Source organism: Oncorhynchus gorbuscha, linkage group LG25, assembly GCF_021184085.1.
Source record: "Oncorhynchus gorbuscha isolate QuinsamMale2020 ecotype Even-year linkage group LG25, OgorEven_v1.0, whole genome shotgun sequence".
In the NCBI taxonomy this organism is placed as follows: Eukaryota; Metazoa; Chordata; class Actinopteri; order Salmoniformes; family Salmonidae; genus Oncorhynchus; species Oncorhynchus gorbuscha.
In genome coordinates this window covers 20,674,029-20,696,143 of record NC_060197.1, presented here as the reverse complement: position 1 = coordinate 20,696,143, position 22,115 = coordinate 20,674,029, and the positions used below count along the sequence as shown (strand labels likewise).

Genomic DNA, 22,115 nt, shown 5'->3' with positions numbered 1-22,115 from the left:
CCTCCCACACTCACTCACTCCCTCCCTCTCACACTCACTCCCTCCCTCTCACACTCACTCACACCCTCCTCTCACACTCACTCACACCCTCCCTCTCACACTCACTCACTCCCTCCTCCCACACTCACTCACTCCCCCTTCCACACTCACTCACTCCCTCCCTCTCACACTCACTCACTCCCTCCCTCTCACACTCACTCACTCCCTCCCTCTCACACTCACTCACTCCCTCCCTCTCACACTCACTCACTCCCTCCCTCTCACACTCACTCACTCCCTCCCTCTCACACTCACTCACTCCCTCCCTCTCACACTCACTCACTCCCTCCCTCTCACACTCACTCCCTCCCTCCCTCCCTCACACTCACTCCCTCTCACACTCACTCACTCACTCCCTCCCTCTCACACTCACTCACTCCCTCCCTCTCACACTCACTCACTCCCTCCCTCTCACACTCACTCCCTCCCTCTCACACTCACTCCCTCCCTCTCACACTCACTCACTCCTCCCTCTCACACTCACTCACTCCCTCCCTCTCACACTCACTCACTCCCTCCCTCTCACACTCACTCACTCACTCCCTCCCTCTCACACTCACTCACTCCCTCCCTCTCACACTCACTCACTCCCTCCCTCTCACACTCACTCACTCCCTCCATCTCACACTCACTCACACTCACTCCCTCACTCACTCACTCCCTCTCTCTCACACTCACTCCCTCTCACACTCACTCCCTCTCACACTCACTCCCTCTCACACTCACTCCCTCTCACACTCACTCCCTCTCACACTCACTCCCTCTCACACTCACTCCCTCTCACACTCACTGCCTCCGTCACTCACTGCCTCCCTCCCTCACTCACTCACTGCCTCCCTCCCTCACTGCCTCCCTCCCTCACTCACTCACTGCCTCCCTCCCTCACTCACTCACTGCCTCCCACACTCACTCACTCACTGCCTCCCACACTCACTCACTCACTGCCTCCCACACTCACTCACTCACTCCCTCCCTCCCTCTCACACTCACTCACTCCCTCCCTCTCACACTCACTCCCTCCCTCTCACACTCACTCCCTCCCTCTCACACTCACTCCCTCCCTCTCACACTCACTCCCTCCCTCTCACACTCACTCACTCCCCTCTCACACTCACTCACTCCCTCCCTCCCTCCCTCTCACACTCACTCCCTCCCTCCCTCTCACACTCACTCACTCCTCCCTCTCACACTCACTCACTCCCTCCCCCTCTCACACTCACTCCCTCCCTCCCTCCCTCTCACACTCACTCCCTCCCTCCCTCCCTCACACTCACTCACTCCCCTCTCGCACTCACTCCCTCCCTCCCTCTCGCACTCACTCACCCTCCCTCCCTCTCACACTCACTCACTCCCTCCCTCCCTCTCACACTCACTCACCCCTCCCCCTCTCACACTCACTCACTCCCTCCCTCCCTCCCTCTCCCTCACACTCACTCACTCCCTCCCTCTCACACTCACTCACTCCCTCCCCCTCTCACACTCACTCACTCCCTCCCCTCTCACACTCACTCACTCCCTCCCCCTCTCACACTCACTCACTCCTCCCCCTCTCACACTCACTCCCCCCCCCTCCACACTCACTCCCTCCCTCCCTCTCACACTCACTCCCTCCCTCCCTCTCACACTCCCCCTCCCCTCCCTCTCACACTCACTCCTCCCTCCTCTGCCTCTCACACTCACTCACTCCCTCCCTCACACTCACTCCCTCCCTCCCTCCCTCCTCCCTCTCACACTCACTCCTCCCTCCCTCCCTCTCACACACTCACTCACTCCCTCCCTCCCTCCCTCTCACACTCACTCACTCCCTCCCTCCCTCCTCACACTCACTCACCCCTCCCTCCCTCTCTCACTCACTCCCTCCCTCCCTCCCTCTCACTCACTCACCACTCACTCCCTCCCTCCCTCCCTCTCACTCACTCACTCCCTCCCTCCCTCTCACACTCACTCACTCCCTCCCCCTCTCACACTCACTCACTCCCTCCCTCCCTCTCACACTCACTCACTCCCCTCCCTCCTCACACTCACTCACTCCCTCCCTCACTCACTCCCTCCCTCTCACACTCACTCACTCCCTCCCCCTCTCACACTCTCACTCCCTCCCTCCCTCTCACACTCACTCCCTCCCTCCCTCACACTCACTCCCTCCCTCTCACACTCACTCCCTCCCTCCCTCTCACACTCACTCACTCCCCCCCCTCTCACACTCACTCACTCCCTCCCTCTCACACTCACTCCTCCCTCCCTCCCTCTCACACTCACTCACTCCCTCCCTCCCTCCCTCTCACTCACTCCCTCCCTCCCTCTCACTCACTCCTCCCTCCTCCCTCCTCACTCACTCCCTCCCTCCCCTCCCTCTCACTCACTCCTCCCTCCCTCCCTCACACTCACTCACTCCCTCCCTCCTCTCACACTCACTCACTCCCTCCCTCCCTCTCACACTCACTCACTCCCCTCCCTCACTCACTCCCTCCCTCCCTCCTCTCACTCCCTCCCTCCCTCACTCACTCACTCCCTCCTCCCACACTCACTCCCTCCCTCTCAAACTCACTCCCTCCCTCCCTCCCTCTCACTCACTCCCTCCCTCCCTCCCTCTCACTCACTCCCTCCCTCCCTCCTCTCACACTCACTCCCTCCCTCTCACACTCACTCCCTCCCTCTCACACTCCCTCCCTCCCTCTCACACTCACTCCCTCCCTCTCTCTCACACTCACTCCCTCCCTCTCACACTCACTCCCTCCCTCCCTCTCACACTCACTCCCTCCCTCCCTCTCACACTCACTCCCTCCCTCCTCTCACACTCACTCCCTCCCTCCCTCTCACACTCACTCACTCCCTCCTCTCACACTCACTCACTCACTCCCTCCCTCTCACACTCACTCACTCACTCCCTCTCACACTCACTCACTCACTCCCTCTCACACTCACTCACTCCCTCCCCCATCCCTCCCTCTCACACTCACTCACTCCCTCCCTCTCACACTCACTCCCTCCCTCCCCCTCTCACACTCACTCCTCCCTCCCTCCCTCTCACACTCACTCCCTCCCTCCCTCTCACACTCCCTCCCTCGCACACTCACTCCCTCCCTCCCACTCACACTCCCTCCCTCCCTCCCACTCACACTCCCTCCCTCCCTCCCTCTCACACTCACTCCCTCCCTCCCTCACACTCACTCCCTCCCTCTCCCTCTCACTCACTCACTCACTCCCTCTCACTCACTCACTCCCTCCCCACTCCTTCCCTCTCACACACTCCCTCCCCACTCCTTCCCTCTCACACTCACTCACTCACTCCCTCCCTCCCTCCCTCTCACTCACTCCCTCCCTCCCACACTCACTCACTCCCTCCCTTCCACACTCACTCACTCCCTCCCTCTCACACTCACTCACTCCCTCCCTCTCACACTCACTGCCTCCCACACTCACTGCCTCCCACACTCACTCACTCACTGCCTCCCACACTCACTCACTCACTGCCTCCCACACTCACTCACTCACTGCCTCCCACACTCACTCACTCACTGCCTCCCACACTCACTCACTCACTGCCTCCCACACTCACTCACTCACTGCCTACCACACTCACTCACTCACTGCCTACCACACTCACTCACTCCTCCCACACTCACTCACTCACTGCCTCCCACACTCACTCACTCACTCCTCCACACACTCACTCACACTCACTCCTCCCTCCCTCCTCTCACACTCACTCCCTCCCCCCTCCCTCTCACACTCACTCACTCCCTCCCTCCTCTCACACACTCACTCCCACACTCACACTCACTCACTCCCTCACTCTCACACTCACACTCCCACACTCACTCACTCCCACACTCACTCACTCCCACACTCACTCCCTCCCTCACACTCACTCCCTCCCTCTCACACTCACTCCCTCCCTCTCACACTCACTCACACTCCTCCTCCCTCATCCCTCCCTCCCTCCCACACTCCCTCCCTCCCTCCCTCACTCTCACTCCTCCCTCTCACACTCACTCCCTCCCTCTCACACTCACTCCCTCCCTCTCACACTCACTCCCTCCCTCTCACACTCCCTCCCTCCCTCTCACACTCCCTCCCTCCTCTCACACTCCCTCCCTCTCACACTCCCTCCCTCCTCCCTCTCACACTCCCTCCCTCCCTCTCACACTCACTCCCTCCCTCTCACACTCCCACACCCTCCCTCTCACACTCCCACACTCCCTCCCTCTCACACTCCCACACTCCCTCCCTCTCACACTCCCACACTCCCTCCCTCTCACACTCCCACACCTCCCTCTCACACTCCCTCCCTCCCTCCCCTCACACTCCCTCCCTCCCTCCCTCCTCTCACACTCCCTCCCTCCCTCCCTCTCACACTCCCTCCCTCCCTCTCACACTCACTCCCTCCCTCTCACACTCACTCCCTCCCTCTCACACTCACTCCCTCCCTCTCACACTCACTCCCTCCCTCTCACACTCACTCCCTCCCTCCCTCCCTCACACTCCCTCCCTCCCTCACACTCACTCCCTCCCTCCCTCCCTCTCTCTCTCACTCACTCCCTCCCTCCCTCTCACACTCTCCCTCCCCTCTCACTCCCTCCTCCCTCTCACACTCACTCCCTCCCTCTCACACTCACTCCCTCCCTCTCACACTCACTCCCTCCCCTCCCTCACTCCCTCCCTCCCTCTCACACTCCTCCCTCCCTCCCTCTCACACTCACTCCCTCCCTCCCTCACACTCACTCCCTCCCTCCTCTCACACTCACTCCCTCCCTCCCTCACACACTCACTCCCTCCCTCTCACACTCACTCACTCCCTCCCTCTCACACTCACTCACTCCCTCCCTCTCACACTCACTCACTCACTCCCTCTCACACTCACTCACTCACTCCCTCTCACACTCACTCACTCCTCCCCCATCCCTCCCTCTCACACTCATTCACTCACTCCTCCCTCTCACACTCACTCCCTCCCTCCTCTCACACTCACTCCTCCCTCCCTCTCACACTCACTCCCTCCCTCCCTCTCACACTCCCTCCCTCGCACACTCACTCCCTCCCCTCCCACTCACTCCACTCCCTCCCTCCCTCCCACTCACACTCCCTCCCTCCCTCCCCTCACACTCACTCCCTCCCTCCCTCACACTCACTCCCTCCCTCTCCCTCTCACTCACTCACTGACTCCCTCTCACTCACTCACTCCCTCCCCCACTCCTTCCCTCTCACACACTCCCTCCCCACTCCTTCCCTCTCACACTCACTCACTCACTCCCTCCCTCCCTCACTCACTCACTCCCTCCCCCCCCACACTCACTCACTCCCTCCCTTCCACACTCACTCACTCCCTCCCTTCCACACTCACTCACTCCCTCCCTCTCACACTCACTCACTCCCTCCCTCTCACACTCACTGCCTCCCACACTCACTGCCTCCCACACTCACTCACTCACTGCCTCCCACACTCACTCACTCACTGCCTCCCACACTCACTCACTCACTGCCTCCCACACTCACTCACTCACTGCCTCCCACACTCACTCACTCACTGCCTCCCACACTCACTCACTCACTGCCTACCACACTCACTCACTCACTGCCTACCACACTCACTCACTGCCTCCCACACTCACTCACTCACTGCCTCCCACACTCACTCACTCACTCCCTCTCACACTCACTCCCTCACTCACACTCACTCACTCCCTCCCTCCCTCTCACACTCACTCCCTCCCTCCCTCCCTCTCACACTCACTCACTCCCTCCCTCCCTCTCACACACACTCACTCCCACACTCTCACACTCACTCACTCCCACACTCCCACACTCACTCACTCCCACACTCACTCCCTCCCACACTCACTCCCTCCTCACACTCACTCCCTCCCTCTCACACTCACTCCCTCCCTCTCACACTCACTCCCTCCCTCTCACACTCACTCCCTCCCTCTCACACTCACTCCCTCCCTCTCACACTCACTCCCTCCCTCTCACACTCACTCCCTCCCTCTCACACTCACTCCCTCCCTCTCACACTCCCTCCCTCCCTCTCACACTCCTCCCTCCCTCTCACACTCCCTCCCTCCCTCTCACACTCCCTCCCTCCCTCTCACACTCCCTCCCTCCTCTCACACTCCCACACTCCTCCCTCTCACACTCCCACACTCCCTCCCTCTCACACTCCCACACTCCCTCCCTCTCACACTCCCACACTCCCTCCCTCTCACACTCCCACACTCCCTCCCTCTCACACTCCCACACTCCTCCCTCTCACACTCCCACACTCCCTCCCTCTCACACTCCCACACTCCCTCCCTCTCACACTCCCTCCCTCCCTCCCTCTCACACTCCCTCCCTCCCTCCTCACACTCCCTCCCTCCCTCTCACACTCCCTCCCTCCCTCCTCTCACACTCCCTCCCTCCCTCCCTCTCACACTCCTCCTCCCTCTCTCACACTCACTCCCTCCCTCTCACACTCACTCCCTCCTCTCACACTCACTCCCCCTCTCACACTCACTCCCTCCCTCTCACACTCACTCCCTCCCTCCCTCCCTCACACTCACACTCCCTCCCTCCTCTCCCTCACACTCACTCCCTCCCTCCCTCCCTCCCTCCCTCTCACACTCACTCCCTCCCTCTCACACTCACTCCCTCCCTCCCTCTCACTCCTCCCTCCCTCTCACTCCCTCCCTCCCTCTCACTCCCTCACTCCTCCCTCCCTCCCTCTCACACTCACTCCCTCCCTCCCTCCCTCTCACACTCACTCCCTCCCTCCCTCCTCACACTCACTCCCTCCCTCCCTCCCTCCCACACTCACTCCCTCCCTCCCTCTCACACTCACTCCCCTCCCTCCCTCTCACACTCCCTCCCTCCCTCCCCTCTCACACTCCCTCCCTCTCACACTCCCTCCCTCCCCACTCCCTCCCTCCCTCCCACACTCACTCACTCCTCCTCCCACACTCACTCACTCACTCCCTCTCACACTCACTCACTCCCTCACACCCTCCCTCTCACACTCACTCACACCCTCCCTCTCACACTCACTCACACCCTCCCTCTCACACTCACTCACACCCTCCCTCTCACACTCACTCACACCCTCCCTCTCACACTCACTCACTCCCTCCCTCTCACACTCACTCACTCACTCCTTCCCTCTCACACTCACTCACTCCCTCCCTCTCACACTCACTCACTCCCTCTCACACTCACTCCCTCTAACACTCACTCCCTCACACCCTCCCTCTCACACTCACTCACTCACTCACTCACTGCCTCCCACACTCACTCACTCACTGCCTCCCACACTCACTCACTCCCTCCCTCTCACACTCACTCCTCCCTCTCACACTCACTCACACCCTCCCTCTCACACTCACTCACTCCCTCCCTCTCACACTCACTCACTCCTCCCTCCACACTCACTCACTCCCTCCTCTCACACTCACTCACCCCTCTCACACTCACTCCCTCTCACACTCACTCCCTCACACCCTCCTCTCACACTCACTCACCACTCACTCACTGCCTCCCACACTCACTCACTCACTGCCTCCCACACTCACTCACTCCCTCCCTCTCACACTCACTCACTCACTCCCTCTCACACTCACTCCCTCACTCACACTCACTTCCTCCCTCCCTCCCTCTCACACTCACTCCCTCCCTCCCTCCCTCTCACACACACTCACTCCCTCTCACACACACTCACTCCCTCCCTCTCACACACACTCACTCCCTCCCTCTCACACACACTCACTCCCTCCCTCTCACACACACTCACTCCCTCCTCTCACACACACTCACTCCCTCCCTCTCCCTCTCACTCACTCACTCACTCCCACTCACTCACTCCCTCCCCACTCCTTCCCTCTCACACACTCCCTCCCCACTCACTTCCCTCTCACACTCACTCACTCACTCCTCCCACACTCTCACTCACCCTCCCTCCCACACTCACTCACTCCCTCCCTCCCACACTCACTCACTCCCTCCTCTCACACTCACTCACTCCCTCCCTCTCACACTCACTCACTCCTCCCTCCCACACTCACTCACTCCTCCTCTCACACTCACTCACTCCCTCCCTCTCACACTCACTCACTCCCTCCTCTCACACTCACTCACTCCTCCTTCCACACTCACTCACTCCCTCCCTTCCACACTCACTCACTCCCTCCCTCTCACACTCCCTCCCCTCTCACACTCCCTCCCTCTCACACTCCCCTCTCACACTCACTCCCTCTCACACTCACTCCTCTCACACTCACTCCTCTCACACTCACTCCCTCTCACACTCACTCCCTCTCACACTCACTCCCTCTCACACTCACTCACTCACTCACTCCACTCACACTCACTCACTCCCTCCTCACACTCACTCACTCCCTCCCTCTCACACTCACACTCACTCACTCACCACTCACACTCACTCACTCCCTCCCTCTCACACTCCCTCCCTCTCACACTCACTCCCTCTCACACTCACTCCCTCTCACACTCACTCCCTCTCACACTCACTCACTCTCACACTCACTCCCCACTCACACTCACTCCCTCTCACACTCACTCCTCCCTCTCACACTCACTCCCTCACACTCACTCCCTCTCACACTCACTCCCTCTCACACTCACTCCCTCTCACACTCACTCCCTCTCACACTCACTCACTCACTCACTCACTCACTCACTCACTCACTCCCTCTCACACTCACTCCCTCCCTCTCACACTCACTCACTCCCTCCCTCTCACACTCCCTCCCTCTCACACTCACTCCCTCTCACACTCACTCCCTCTCACACTCACTCCCTCTCACACTCACTCCCTCTCACACTCACTCCCTCTCACACTCACTCCCTCTCACACTCACTCACTCACTCCTCCCTCTCACACTCACTCACTCCCTCCCTCTCACACTCACTCACTCCCTCCCTCTCACACTCCCTCCCTCTCACACTCCCTCCCTCTCACACTCCTCCTCTCACACTCACTCCCTCTCACACTCACTCCTCTCACACTCACTCACTCCCTCCACACTCACTCACTCACTCCTCCCTCTCACACTCCCTCCCTCTCACACTCACTCCTCTCACACTCACTCCCTCTCACACTCACTCCCTCTCACACTCACTCCCTCTCACACTCACTCCCTCTCACACTCACTCCCTCTCACACTCACTCCCTCTCACACTCACTCCCTCTCACACTCACTCACTCACTCACTCACTCCCTCTCACACTCACTCACTCACTCCCTCTCACACTCACTCACTCCCTCCCTCTCACACTCACTCCCTCCCTCTCACACTCACTCCTCTCACACACACTCACTCCCTCCCCTCTCACACTCACTCACTCCCTCCCTCTCACACTCACTCCCTCTCACACTCACTCACTCCCTCTCACACTCACTCACTCCCTCCCTCTCCCTCTCACACTCACTCACTCCCTCCCTCTCACACTCACTCACTCCCTCCCTCTCACACTCACTCACTCACTCACTCCCTCCATCTCACACTCACTCACACTCACTCCCTCACTCACTCACTCCCACTCCCTCCCTCTCACACTCTCACTCCCTCTCACACTCTCACTCCCTCCCTCTCACACTCACTCCCTCCCTCTCACACTCACTCCCTCCCTCCCACTCCCTCCCTCCCTCTCACTCCCTCACTCCCTCCCTCCCCCCTCCCTCTCACACTCACTCCCTCCCTCCCTCCTCACACTCACTCCTCCCCTCCCTCCCTCCCTCTCACACTCACTCCCTCCCTCCCTCCCTCTCACACTCACTCCCTCCCTCCCTCCCTCTCACACTCACTCCCTCCCTCCCCCTCACACTCCCTCCCTCCCTCCCCCCCTCTCACACTCCCTCCCTCTCACACTCCCTCCCTCCCCACTCCCTCCCTCCCTCCCACACTCACTCACTCCTCCCACACTCACTCACTCACTCCCTCTCACACTCACTCACTCCTCACACCCTCCTCTCACACTCACTCACACCCTCCCTCTCACACTCACTCACACCCTCCCTCTCACACTCACTCACACCCTCCCTCTCACACTCACTCACTCCCTCCCTCTCACACTCACTCACTCACTCCCTCCCTCTCACACTCTCACACTCACTCCCTCTCACACTCACTCCTCTCACACTCACTCCCTCTAACACTCACTCCCTCACACCCTCCCTCTCACACTCACTCACTCACTCACTCACTCACTGCCTCCCACACTCACTCACTCACTGCCTCCCACACTCACTCACTCCCTCCCTCTCACACTCACTCACTCACTCCCTCTCACACTCACTCCCTCACTCACACTCACTCCCTCCCTCCCTCCCTCTCACACTCACTCACTCCCTCCCTCCCTCCCTCCCTCTCACACACACTCACTCCTCTCACACACACTCACTCCTCCCTCTCACACACACTCACTCCCTCCCTCTCACACACACTCACTCCCTCCCTCTCACACACACTCACTCCCTCCCTCTCACACACACTCACTCCCTCCCTCTCACACACACTCACTCCCTCCCTCTCCCTCTCACTCACTCACTCACTCCCACTCACTCACTCCCTCCCCACTCCTTCCCTCTCACACTCACTCACTCACTCACTCCCTCCCACACTCACTCACTCCCTCCCTTCCACACTCACTCACTCCCTCCCTCTCACACTCACTCACTCCCTCCCTCTCACACTCACTCACTCCCTCCCTCTCACACTCACTCACTCCCTCCCTTCCACACTCACTCACTCCCTCCCTCTCACACTCACTCACTCCCTCCCTCTCACACTCACTCACTCCCTCCCTCTCACACTCCCTCCCTCTCACACTCACTCCCTCTCACACTCACTCACTCTCACACTCACTCACTCTCACACTCACTCACTCACTCACTCCCTCCCTCTCACACTCCCTCCCTCTCACACTCCCTCCCTCTCACACTCACTCCCTCTCACACTCACTCCCTCTCACACTCACTCCCTCTCACACTCACTCCCTCTCACACTCACTCCCTCTCACACTCACTCCCTCTCACACTCACTCCCTCTCACACTCACTCCCTCTCACACTCACTCCCTCTCACACTCACTCCCTCTCACACTCACTCCCTCTCACACTCACTCCCTCTCACACTCACTCCCTCTCACACTCACTCCCTCTCACACTCACTCCCTCTCACACTCACTCACTCACTCACTCCCTCTCACACTCACTCACTCACTCACTCCCTCTCACACTCACTCCCTCCCTCTCACACTCACTCCCTCCCTCTCACACTCACTCCCTCTCACACTCACTCACTCCCTCCCTCTCACACTCACTCCCTCCCTCCCTCTCACACTCACTCACTCCCTCTCACACTCACTCACTCCCTCCCTCTCCCTCTCACACTCACTCACTCCCTCCCTCCATCTCACACTCACTCACACTCACTCCCTCACTCACTCACTCCCACTCACTCCCTCTCACACTCACTCCCTCTCACACTCACTCCCTCTCACACTCACTCCCTCTCACACTCACAGCCTCCCTCACTCACTGCCTCCCTCCCTCACTCACTCACTGCCTCCCTCCCTCACTGCCTCCCACACTCACTCACTCACTGCCTCCCACACTCACTCACTCACTGCCTCCTTCCCTCTCACACTCACTCACTCCCTCCCTCTCACACTCACTCCCTCCTCTCACACTCACTCCCCTCTCTCACACTCACTCCCTCCCTCCCTCTCACACTCACTCCCTCCCTCCCTCTCACACTCACTCCCTCCCTCCCTCTCACACTCACTCCCCCTCCCTCTCACACTCACTCCCTCCCTCCCTCTCACACTCACTCCTCCCTCCCTCTCACACTCACTCCCTCCCTCCCTCTCACACTCACTCCCTCCCTCCCTCTCACACTCACTCCCTCCCTCCCTCTCACACTCACTCCCTCCCTCCCTCTCACACTCACTCCCTCCCTCCCTCTCACACTCACTCCCTCCCTCCCTCTCACACTCACTCCCTCCCTCCCTCTCACACTCACTCCCTCCCTCCCTCTCACACTCACTCCCTCCCTCCCTCTCACACTCCCTCCCTCCCTCCCTCTCACACCCTCCCTCCCTCCCTCTCACACTCCCTCACTCCCTCCCTCTCACACTCACTCCCTCCCTCTCACACTCACTCCTCCCTCCCTCTCACACTCCCTCCCTCCCTCCCTCTCACACTCCCTCCCTCCCTCTCACACTCACTCCCTCCTCTCACACTCACTCACTCCCTCCCACACTCACTCACTCCCTCCCACACTCACTCACTCACTCCCTCCCACACTCACTAACTCCCTCTCACACTCACTCACTCCCTCTCACACTCACTCACTCACTCCCTCTCACACTCACACACTCACTCACACCCTCCCTCTCACACTCACTCACACCTCCCTCTCACACTCACTCACACCCTCCCTCTCACACTCACTCACACCCTCCCTCTCACACTCACTCACTCACTCCCTCCCTCTCACACTCACTCCTCCCTCCCTCTCACACTCACTCCTCTCACACTCACTCCCTCCCTCCCTCTCACACTCCCTCCCTCCCTCCCTCTCACACTCCCTCCCTCCCTCCCTCTCACACTCCCTCCCTCCCTCCCTCTCACACTCCCTCCCTCCCTCCCTCTCACACTCCCTCCCTCCCTCCCTCTCACACTCCCTCACTCCCTCCCTCTCACACTCCCTCACTCCCTCCTCTCACACTCCCTCACTCCCTCCCTCTCACGCTCACTCCCTCCCTCTCACACTCACTCCCTCCCTCCCTCCTCTCTCACACTCCCTCCCTCCCTCCCTCTCACACTCCCTCCCTCCCTCCCTCTCACACTCACTCCCTCCCTCTCACACTCACTCCCTCCCTCCCTCTCACCCTCCCTCCCTCTCACTCCTCCTCCCTCCTCCCTCACTCCCTCCTCCCTCTCACACTCACTCCTCCCTCCCTCCCTCTCACACTCACTCCCTCCCTCCCTCCCTCTCACACTCACTCCCTCCCTCCCTCCCTCCCTCTCACACTCACTCCCTCCCTCCCTCCCTCTCACACTCACTCCCTCCCTCCCTCCCCCTCTCACACTCCCTCCCTCTCACACTCCCTCCCTCCCCACTCCCTCCCTCCCTCTCACACTCACTCACTCCCTCCCACACTCACTCACTCCCTCCCACACTCACTCACTCCCTCCCACACTCACTCACTCCCTCCCACACTCACTCACTCCCTCTCACACTCACTCACTCCCTCTCACACTCACTCACTCACTCCCTCTCACACTCACACACTCACTCACACCCTCCCTCTCACACTCACTCACACCCTCCCTCTCACACTCACTCACACCCTCCCTCTCACACTCACTCACACCCTCCCTCTCACACTCACTCACACCCTCCCTCTCACACTCACTCACTCCCTCCCTCTCACACTCACTCACTCCCTCCCTCTCACACTCACTCCCTCTCACACTCACTCCCTCTCACACTCACTCCCTCTAACACTCACTCCCTCTAACACTCACTCCCTCACACCCTCCCTCTCACACTCACTCACTCACTCACTCACTCACTGCCTCCCACACTCACTCACTCACTGCCTCCCACACTCACTCACTCACTGCCTCCCACACTCACTCCCTCTCACACTCACTCCCTCACTCACTGCCTCCCACACTCACTCACTCACTCACTGCCTCCCACACTCACTCACTCACTGCCTCCCACACTCACTCACTCACTCCCTCACTCACACTCACTCCCTCACTCACACTCACTCCCTCTCTCACACTCACTCCCTCACTCACACTCACTCCCTCTCACACACACTCACTCCCTCTCACACACACTCACTCCCTCTCACACACACTCACTCCCTCCCTCACACACACTCACTCCCTCCCTCTCACACACACTCACTCCCTCCCTCTCACACACACTCACTCCCTCCCTCTCACACACACTCACTCCTCCCTCCCTCCCACACTCACTCACTCACTCCCTCACTCACACTCACTCCCTCACTCACACTCACTCCCTCTCTCACACTCACTCCCTCACTCACTCACACTCACTCCCTCTCACACTCACTCCCTCCCTCTCACACACACTCACTCCCTCCCTCTCACACACACTCACTCCCTCCCTCTCACACACACTCACTCCCTCCCTCTCACACACACTCACTCCCTCCCTCTCACACACACTCACTCCCTCCCTCTCACACACACTCACTCCCTCCCTCTCACACACACTCACTCCCTCCCTCTCACACACACTCACTCCCTCCCTCTCACACACACTCACTCCCTCCCTCCCTCTCACACACACTCACTCCCTCCCTCTCACACACACTCACTCCCTCCCTCTCACACTCACTCACTCTCACACTCACTCACTCCCACACTCTCACACTCACTCTCTCCCTCTCACACTCACTCACACTCACTCCCTCCCTCCCTCTCACACACACTCACTCCCTCCCTCTCACACACACTCACTCCCTCCCTCTCACACACACTCACTCCCTCCCTCTCACACTCACTCACTCTCACACTCACTCACTCCCACACTCTCACACTCACTCACTCCCACACTCTCACACCCTCCCTCCCTCCCTCCCTCCCACACTCCCTCCCTCCCTCCCACACTCCCTCCCTCCCTCCCTCCCTCTCACACTCACTCACTCCCTCCCTCTCACACTCACTCCCTCCCTCTCACACTCACTCCCTCCCTCTCACACTCACTCCCTCCCTCACTCCCTCCCTCACTCCCTCACTCACTCCCTCACTCCCTCACTCACTCCCTCTCACACACACTCACCCCCTCACTCACTCCCTCACTCCCACACTCACTCCCTCTCACACACACTCACCCCCTCTCACACACACTCACCCCCTCTCACACACACTCACCCCCTCTCACACACACTCACCCCCTCTCACACACACTCACCCCTCTCACACACACTCACCCCTCTCACACACTCTCACACACTCTCACACACTCTCACACACTCTCACACACTCTCACACACTCTCACACACTCTCACACACTCTCACACACTCTCACACACTCTCACCCCCTCTCACCCCCCTCTCACACACTCTCACACACTCTCACACACTCTCACACACTCTCACACACTCTCACCCCCTCTCATACACTCACACCCCCTCTCATACTCACACTCACACTCACCCCCTCTCACACACTCACCCCCTCTCATACTCACACTCACACTCACCCCCTCTCATACTCACACTCACCCCCTCTCACACTCACCCCCTCTCACACTCACCCCCTCTCACACTCACCCCCTCTCACACTCACCCCCTCTCACACTCACCCCCTCTCACACTCACCCCCTCTCACACTCACCCCCTCAATTGTCTCTTTATCCTTCTCTTTCTCCTTTACTGTACATCACTCTTCCATCCTTCCTTTCTGACCTCACTCCCTTCATGTCTTCTTTTTTTCACCCCTCACTTGTCTTTTTGATCTCATGCTTTTGCGCTTAAATTCTCTTTCCCCTCTTGAATGCATCTCTTTCCATCTCTTTCCCTCTCTCTCTCTCCCTAATCCCTCTATGATGTTGTCACTGTGGATAACGTCAGTCTAAGGGTCTACTGCTCTGATAGTGTCAGTGGACCCAGTGTGTGTTTACCTATAACACCCTGTCGCTTATCTGCCCAAAAATATTTAGTTGACATCAACCTTCCTTCTCTCTCGCATCTATCCTTCCTCCCTGCCCCCCTCCCCATCCCTCTCCCTCCTTCCCCCTCCAATCCCTCTATGATGTTGTCACTGTGGGTAACGCTAGTCTAAGGGTCTGCTGCTCTGATAGTGTCAGTGTACCCAGTGTGTGTGTGTTTTTCTCTAACACCATGTCACTTATCTGTCCAAAATGTTCCTTGCCTCCTCCCTGCCTCCTCCCTCCCTCACCCACTATCATCCCTCTGCCTCCTTCCCCCTCATCTCTTCCCTCTCCCTCCCTTCCTCCCCCATCCCTCATCCACTCCCCTCCTTCCTCCTTCACCCCTTTTCTTACCCTTCTTCTCCTCCCTCCCAGTGCGGTACCAAGTCCCCAGCGTGTGCAGGGGTATGTAGTTGGCCTCGAACTCACAGTTGGGGTTAAGTAGCAAGCCCCGGAGTTGGGTGGCCAGCTGGGGGTAGCGACCCTTGAAGGGACCCAGGAAGAGACGTCTGGAATCAGAATCAGAATAAGAGTTAACCTTATTCACCAAGTATATTGGCATGTACCAATAATTTGACCTGGAGAAATGGTGCTGACAATGTCTTACAATAAACAAAATATACAGACAAAATATAGAAGACCTTACATTATCTTCTCATCTCATTTAATCTTATCCTACCTGGAGTCGTAGTCATTTGCATGCAGGTTGTCCCAAACCAGAGGAGGGCGCTGTAGGACAGACTGTACTTCGGACAGACCCTCCACAGTCAGCTCTCTAGAGATTACCTTACTACCTGGGGGTAGAGAAGCAAAATAAATTATATATTATAAAATACACGGCTCAAAAAAAATAAAGGGAACACTTAAACAACACAATGTAACTCCAAGTCAATCACACTTCTGTTAAATCAAACTGTCCACTTAGGAAGCAACACTGATTGACAATAAATTTCACATACTGTTGTGCAAATGGAATAGACAACAGGTGGAAATTATAGGCAATTAGCAAGACACCCCCAATAAAGGAGTGGTTCTGCAGGTGAGCCCTGCAAAATGACCTCCAGCAGGCCACAAATGTGCATGTGTCTGCTCAAACGGTCAGAAACAGACTCCATGAGGGTGGTATGAGGGCCCGACGTCCACAGGTGGAGGTTGTGCTTACAGCCCAACACCGTGCAGGACGTTTGGCATTTGCCAGAGAACACCAAGATTGGCAAATTCGCCACTGGCGCCCTGTGCTCTTCACAGATGAAAGCAGGTTCACACTGAGCACATTACATGTGACAGACGTGACAGTCTGGAGACACCGTGGAGAAGGTTCTGCTGCCTGCAACATCCTCCAGCATGACCGGTTTGGCGGTGGGTCAATCATGGTGTGGGGTGGCATTTCTTTGGGGGGCCGCACAGCCATCCATGTGCTCGCCATAGGTAGCCTGACTGCCATTAGGTACAGAGATGAGATCCTCAGACCCCTTGTGAGACCATATGCTGGTGAGGTTGACCTTGGGTTCCTCCTAATGCAAGACAATGCTAGACCTCATGTGGCTGGAGTGTGTCAGCAGTTCCTGCAAGAGGAAGGCATTGATGCTATGGACTGGCCCGCCCGTTCCCCAGACCTGAGTCCAATTGAGCACATCTGGGACATCATGTCTCGCTCCATCCACCAACACCACATTGCACCACAGACTGTCCAGGAGTTGGCGGATGCTTTAGTCCAGGTCTGGGAGGAGATCCCTCAGGAGACCATCCGCCACCTCATCAGGATCATGCCAGGCGTTGTAGGGAGGTCATACAGGCACGTGGAGGCCACACACACTACTGAGCCTCATTTTGACTTGTTTTAAGGACATTACATCAAAGTTGGATCAGCCTGTAGTGTGGTTTTCCACTTTAATTTTGAGTGTGACTCCAAATCCATACCTCCATGGGTTGATAAATTAGATTTTCATTGATAATTGTTGTGTGATTTTGTTGTCAGCACTTTCAACTATGTAAAGAAAAAAAGTATTTAATAACAATATTTCATTCATTCAGATATAGGATGTGTTATTTTAGTGTTCCCTTTATTTTTTTGAGCAGTGTATTTTACATATACAGCCAGGTCCATAATTAGTGGCACCATTCAAAAATATTAGCAAAAAAGATAAAATAAATAATACAAATACTGAGCTATATTGTATGCCCCCCAAAATTTGTAAACAATAAAAAAGATAGGTCAAAAGTATTGACACCTCAGTTTCAATACCCCACCTTGCGAGGATAATGGCACATTTTCTAAAATGTTTTTTGAGATTGCTCACAGTGTTCTCCAATCTAAGATTGAAAAATCGCACTGCTGATTGGTATTTAGCACAGTAGGAGGCCGTTCCTTCTCTTGCTAGAACAAAAGATGTACTGTGCTGCGTACCAACCTGGTACTGACGAACCTGTCGTTTCTACTTGCAGAATCGCAATGCTCGTTAGTGGCAGATAAATTGACTGAGCCAAAAACCTCCACATGAGAGCCAACAGGAGTGACAAAGGGGAAAAAAGGCACTTTTCTCAGTGTAATCCCATCCATTTCATCAGAAGGATAGGTAGTTAATGAACTCCCCCAAAGTATAGCTGTTCTACAGTATATCTAAGGTAATGAAGCAGAGCCAGATGGAATACCTGCCTAGCGCAGGGATGCGAGTGCATCATTGCACCTAATTGAGTGGTTTTGCACGCCCGTGACCCATTATTTGCTCTTATGATTCAGAGGCATATGAAAACACTGAAACTGGAAATAGATCTCTCTCAGTAACATACTCCAACAACAAAGAAAATCTTTCTATTTCAAGCCCAGATTGAAGTAGAATTCATTTAACTGTGATCAATCCATGATAAGGACATGCGCATGAATAAACTGGCAGGAGGGAACACGTTATTATGTTGAGGGAACACATTTTTATATTGAGAGCATGGTTTTTATGTTGGGGGAATATATTTTTATATTGAGAAAAAAAAGGGAACGGAAGAAAAATAACGAGGTAATGGATTAGCCTGGCCTGTTTTTTTCTTCTTCTCACTGACGGGGCTTAGTACAATTGCTAAAACAATAAAGCTACATAATACATATATTTTTTCTAGAGCCAGTCTTTACATCTAGCTAAAGGAATTTAATGCTTGAAGGATTTTTTTGTCAGGTTTGATGAATATGCACTAGTTAGTTAGCTAGCAAGCTACACTTCACATGAAAGAATGGAGTGGCAAATCCAGCACAATGCACACAACCAGTTCGCTTGCTAGCTAATGTTAGCGTCGCCATTTGCCAGTTAGCACAACATAGCTAGCTAGAACAGACAGGTGCTTCATTCAAAAACGAATGATCGTCCCTGTATATATCCCCTCAAGCAGACACCGTGATGGCTCTCAAGGAACTACACTGGAAATGCTAACTGAAAAATGTATATCCCGAGGCTGCATTTATTGTAGCTGGAGACTTTAATAAAGAAAATCTGAGGGAAAAAAATACTACCAAAATTGTATCAACATCTCCTGTGCTAATCGCTCATCAAGCACTCTTGACCATTGCTACATACCCTTCTGGGACAGCTACAAGGCAAATCAAATCATGCCTCCCCTTTCCTCCTCCTCTCCTAAGAGCAGAAGCTTAACCTTTCACATGTGAATTCCAAATATCTCTCTGTGGCAGAGAGTTCCATGTAGTCATGGCTCTATTTAATACTGTGCATTTTCCAGCCTCTGTTGTGGACCTGGGGACTGTGAAGAGACCTCTGGCTGCTTGAACTGCTTGAACAGACAGTTTGGTACCTTTAACCTATCAACACCTCACACACAAGACCAATAGTGATGCAGTCAATCTCTCCTCAACTTTGAGCCAGGAGAGATTGACATGCATACCACTGACATTCGCCCTCCGTGTACATTTAAGTGCAATATGTGATGCTCTGTTCAGGACCAACGGCAATTTTACTATGTTCTTCTTTGCCCTCACATGACCGCACAACTGGACAGTAGTCCATGTGTGCCAAAACTAGGTCCTGTAGGACATGCCTGGTTGATTTAGATGTTTAGAAAGCAGAACACCGCCTTATCATGGACAGACCTCTTCCAATTTTAGCAAACCTTGGTGTCTATCTATATGTTTTGACCATGGTAGCTATCTAGGGTTACACTCAGGAGTTTTGTTTCCTCAACTTGCTCAATAGCCACAGGTCAGTGGAAGGTCATTAGTAGAAACAGAAAACAATAATGGGCAAAGCCGGCTGCCCTGCGGTACACCCCACTCAACCAAATTTGCAATAGAAAAAGTTTTCCAAGCACCGGCAAGAGGCTGTTTGGTTGGCTGTTTGAACTATTAAAGGGTGCTTTGCTATTCTTGGGCAGCGTAATGACCTTTGCCTTCTCCCATGCCTGAGGTCACACACCGTATTCCAGGCTTAAATTGAAGATGTTGCAAAAAGGAGTCGCAATGTATTCTACTACCAACTTCAGAAATGTACCATCCAGATTGTCAGTACTAGGTGGCTTGTCCTTATTTATAGATAACAACAATTTCATTACCTCTTCCACACCAACTTCACGGAACTCAAAACTACAGTGCTTGTATTTCATTATTTAGTTCGTTATGCATAAATATGAAGGCTCAGCTTTTTTTGCTTGCATGTCATGCGTAAGTCCGCATATCTTGTCAACAAATAAAGTTATTAAAAGTGGTTGGCAATATCAAAGGGTTTTGTTATGACCAAGTCTGCCTCAATGGAAGACGGAGCCAAGTTTGCTTATTTGCCTAGAATTTTATTTAAGGTACTCCAAATCTTTTTACTATCATTCTTTATATAATTTCTTTGTTCCATAGAATACTTTCTTCTTTTTGTTTAGCTACAATGCCATCAGAAACTATTCATATCCTTTGATTTACAGCGAATTCGGGAACTATTCAGACCCCTTCCCCGCATTTTGTTGTGTTACAGCCTTTTTTCAACGTGAAAACATGTTTGCAGAAATTTTTGCATATAGCCTCCCGAGTGGTGCAGTGCTAAGTCATTGCGTCGCAGTGCTTGAGGCGTCACTACAGACTCCTGGTTCGATCCCAGGCTGTGTCACAACTGGCAGTGACCGGGAGTCCCATAGGCGTCGTGAGGGTTTGGTCGTCAGTTGAATGGTTTGGTCGTCAGTTGAATGGTGTTTCGTCCGACACATTGGTGCAGCTGGCTTCCAGGTTAAGTGGGCGGGTGTTAAGAAGCGCAGTTTGGCGGGTGATGTTTTGTAGGACGCATGACTCAACCGTCGCCTCTCCAAAGCCTGTTGGGGAGTTGCAGCGACGAGACAGGATTGCAATTGGATATCACAAAATTGGAAAAAAAAAAAAAAAACGTTTTATTAAATAAAAAATGGTGCCACGTTTATGAAAAATGAAATACAGAAATCAAATTTACATAAGTATTCACACCTGAGTCAATACCTTGCAGAAGTACAGATTATTATTTTACAAATTCTTCAAACTCTGTCAAATGAATTGTTAACCATTGCTAGACAATCATTTTCAGGTTTTGCCATAGATTTGTAAGTAGATTTAAGTCAAAACTGTAACTCGGTCACACAGGAACATTCACCGTCTTCATGGCATGCAACTCCAGTGTATATTTGGCCTTGTGTTTTAGGTTATTGTCCTGCTGAAAGGTGAATTAATCTCTTAGTGTCTAGTGGAAAGAACCAGATGTTCCTCTAGGATTTTGCCTGTACTTAGTTCCATTTCTTTTTTATCCTGAAAAACTGAAAAACTCCCCAGTCCTTAACGATTACAAGCATACCCATAACATGATGCAGCCACTACCTCTTCAAAGGGGGAGACATCCTGGACCCAAACTGTTACAGACCTATATCCATCCTGCCCTGCCTATCTAAGGTCTTCGAAAGCCAAGTCAACAAACAGGTCACTGACCATCTCGAATCCCACCGTACCTTCTCCGCTGTGCAATCTGGTTTCCGAGCCAGTCACGGGTGCACCTCAGCCACACTCAAGGTACTAAACGACATCATAACCGCCATCGATAAAAGACAGTACTGTGCAGCCGTCTTCATCGACCTTGCCAAGGCCTTCGACTCTGTCAATCACCATATTCTTATCGGCAGACTCAGTAGCCTCGGTTTTTCGGATGACTGCCTTGCCTGGTTCACCAATTACTTTGCAGACAGAGTTCAGTGTGTCAAATCGGAGGGCATGCTGTCCGGTCCTCTGGCAGCATCTATGGGGGTGCCACAGGGTTCAATTCTTGGGCAGACTCTTTTGTCTGTATATATCAATGATGTTGCTCTTGCTGCAGGCGATTCCCTGATCCACCTCTACGCAGACGACACCATTCTATATACTTTCGGCTAGTCATTGGACACTG

At 55.0% G+C, this 22,115-nt stretch overlaps 1 protein-coding gene across 2 annotated transcripts in view; it reads right to left on the bottom strand.

The window, feature by feature from the left end:
• The window catches only part of si:dkey-183c6.8 (protein O-GlcNAcase), a 65,142-nt gene that overhangs the window by 22,165 nt on the left and 20,862 nt on the right, over positions 1-22,115 (bottom strand). For both annotated transcript variants that reach the window (XM_046329555.1, XM_046329554.1), the window contains exons 7-8: positions 16,415-16,529; positions 16,090-16,244 (exon numbers count right to left, since the gene is read on the bottom strand). In XM_046329555.1, coding sequence (XP_046185511.1) covers positions 16,090-16,244; positions 16,415-16,529 — 270 coding nt within the window. The remainder of the gene's footprint in view (positions 1-16,089; positions 16,245-16,414; positions 16,530-22,115) is intronic.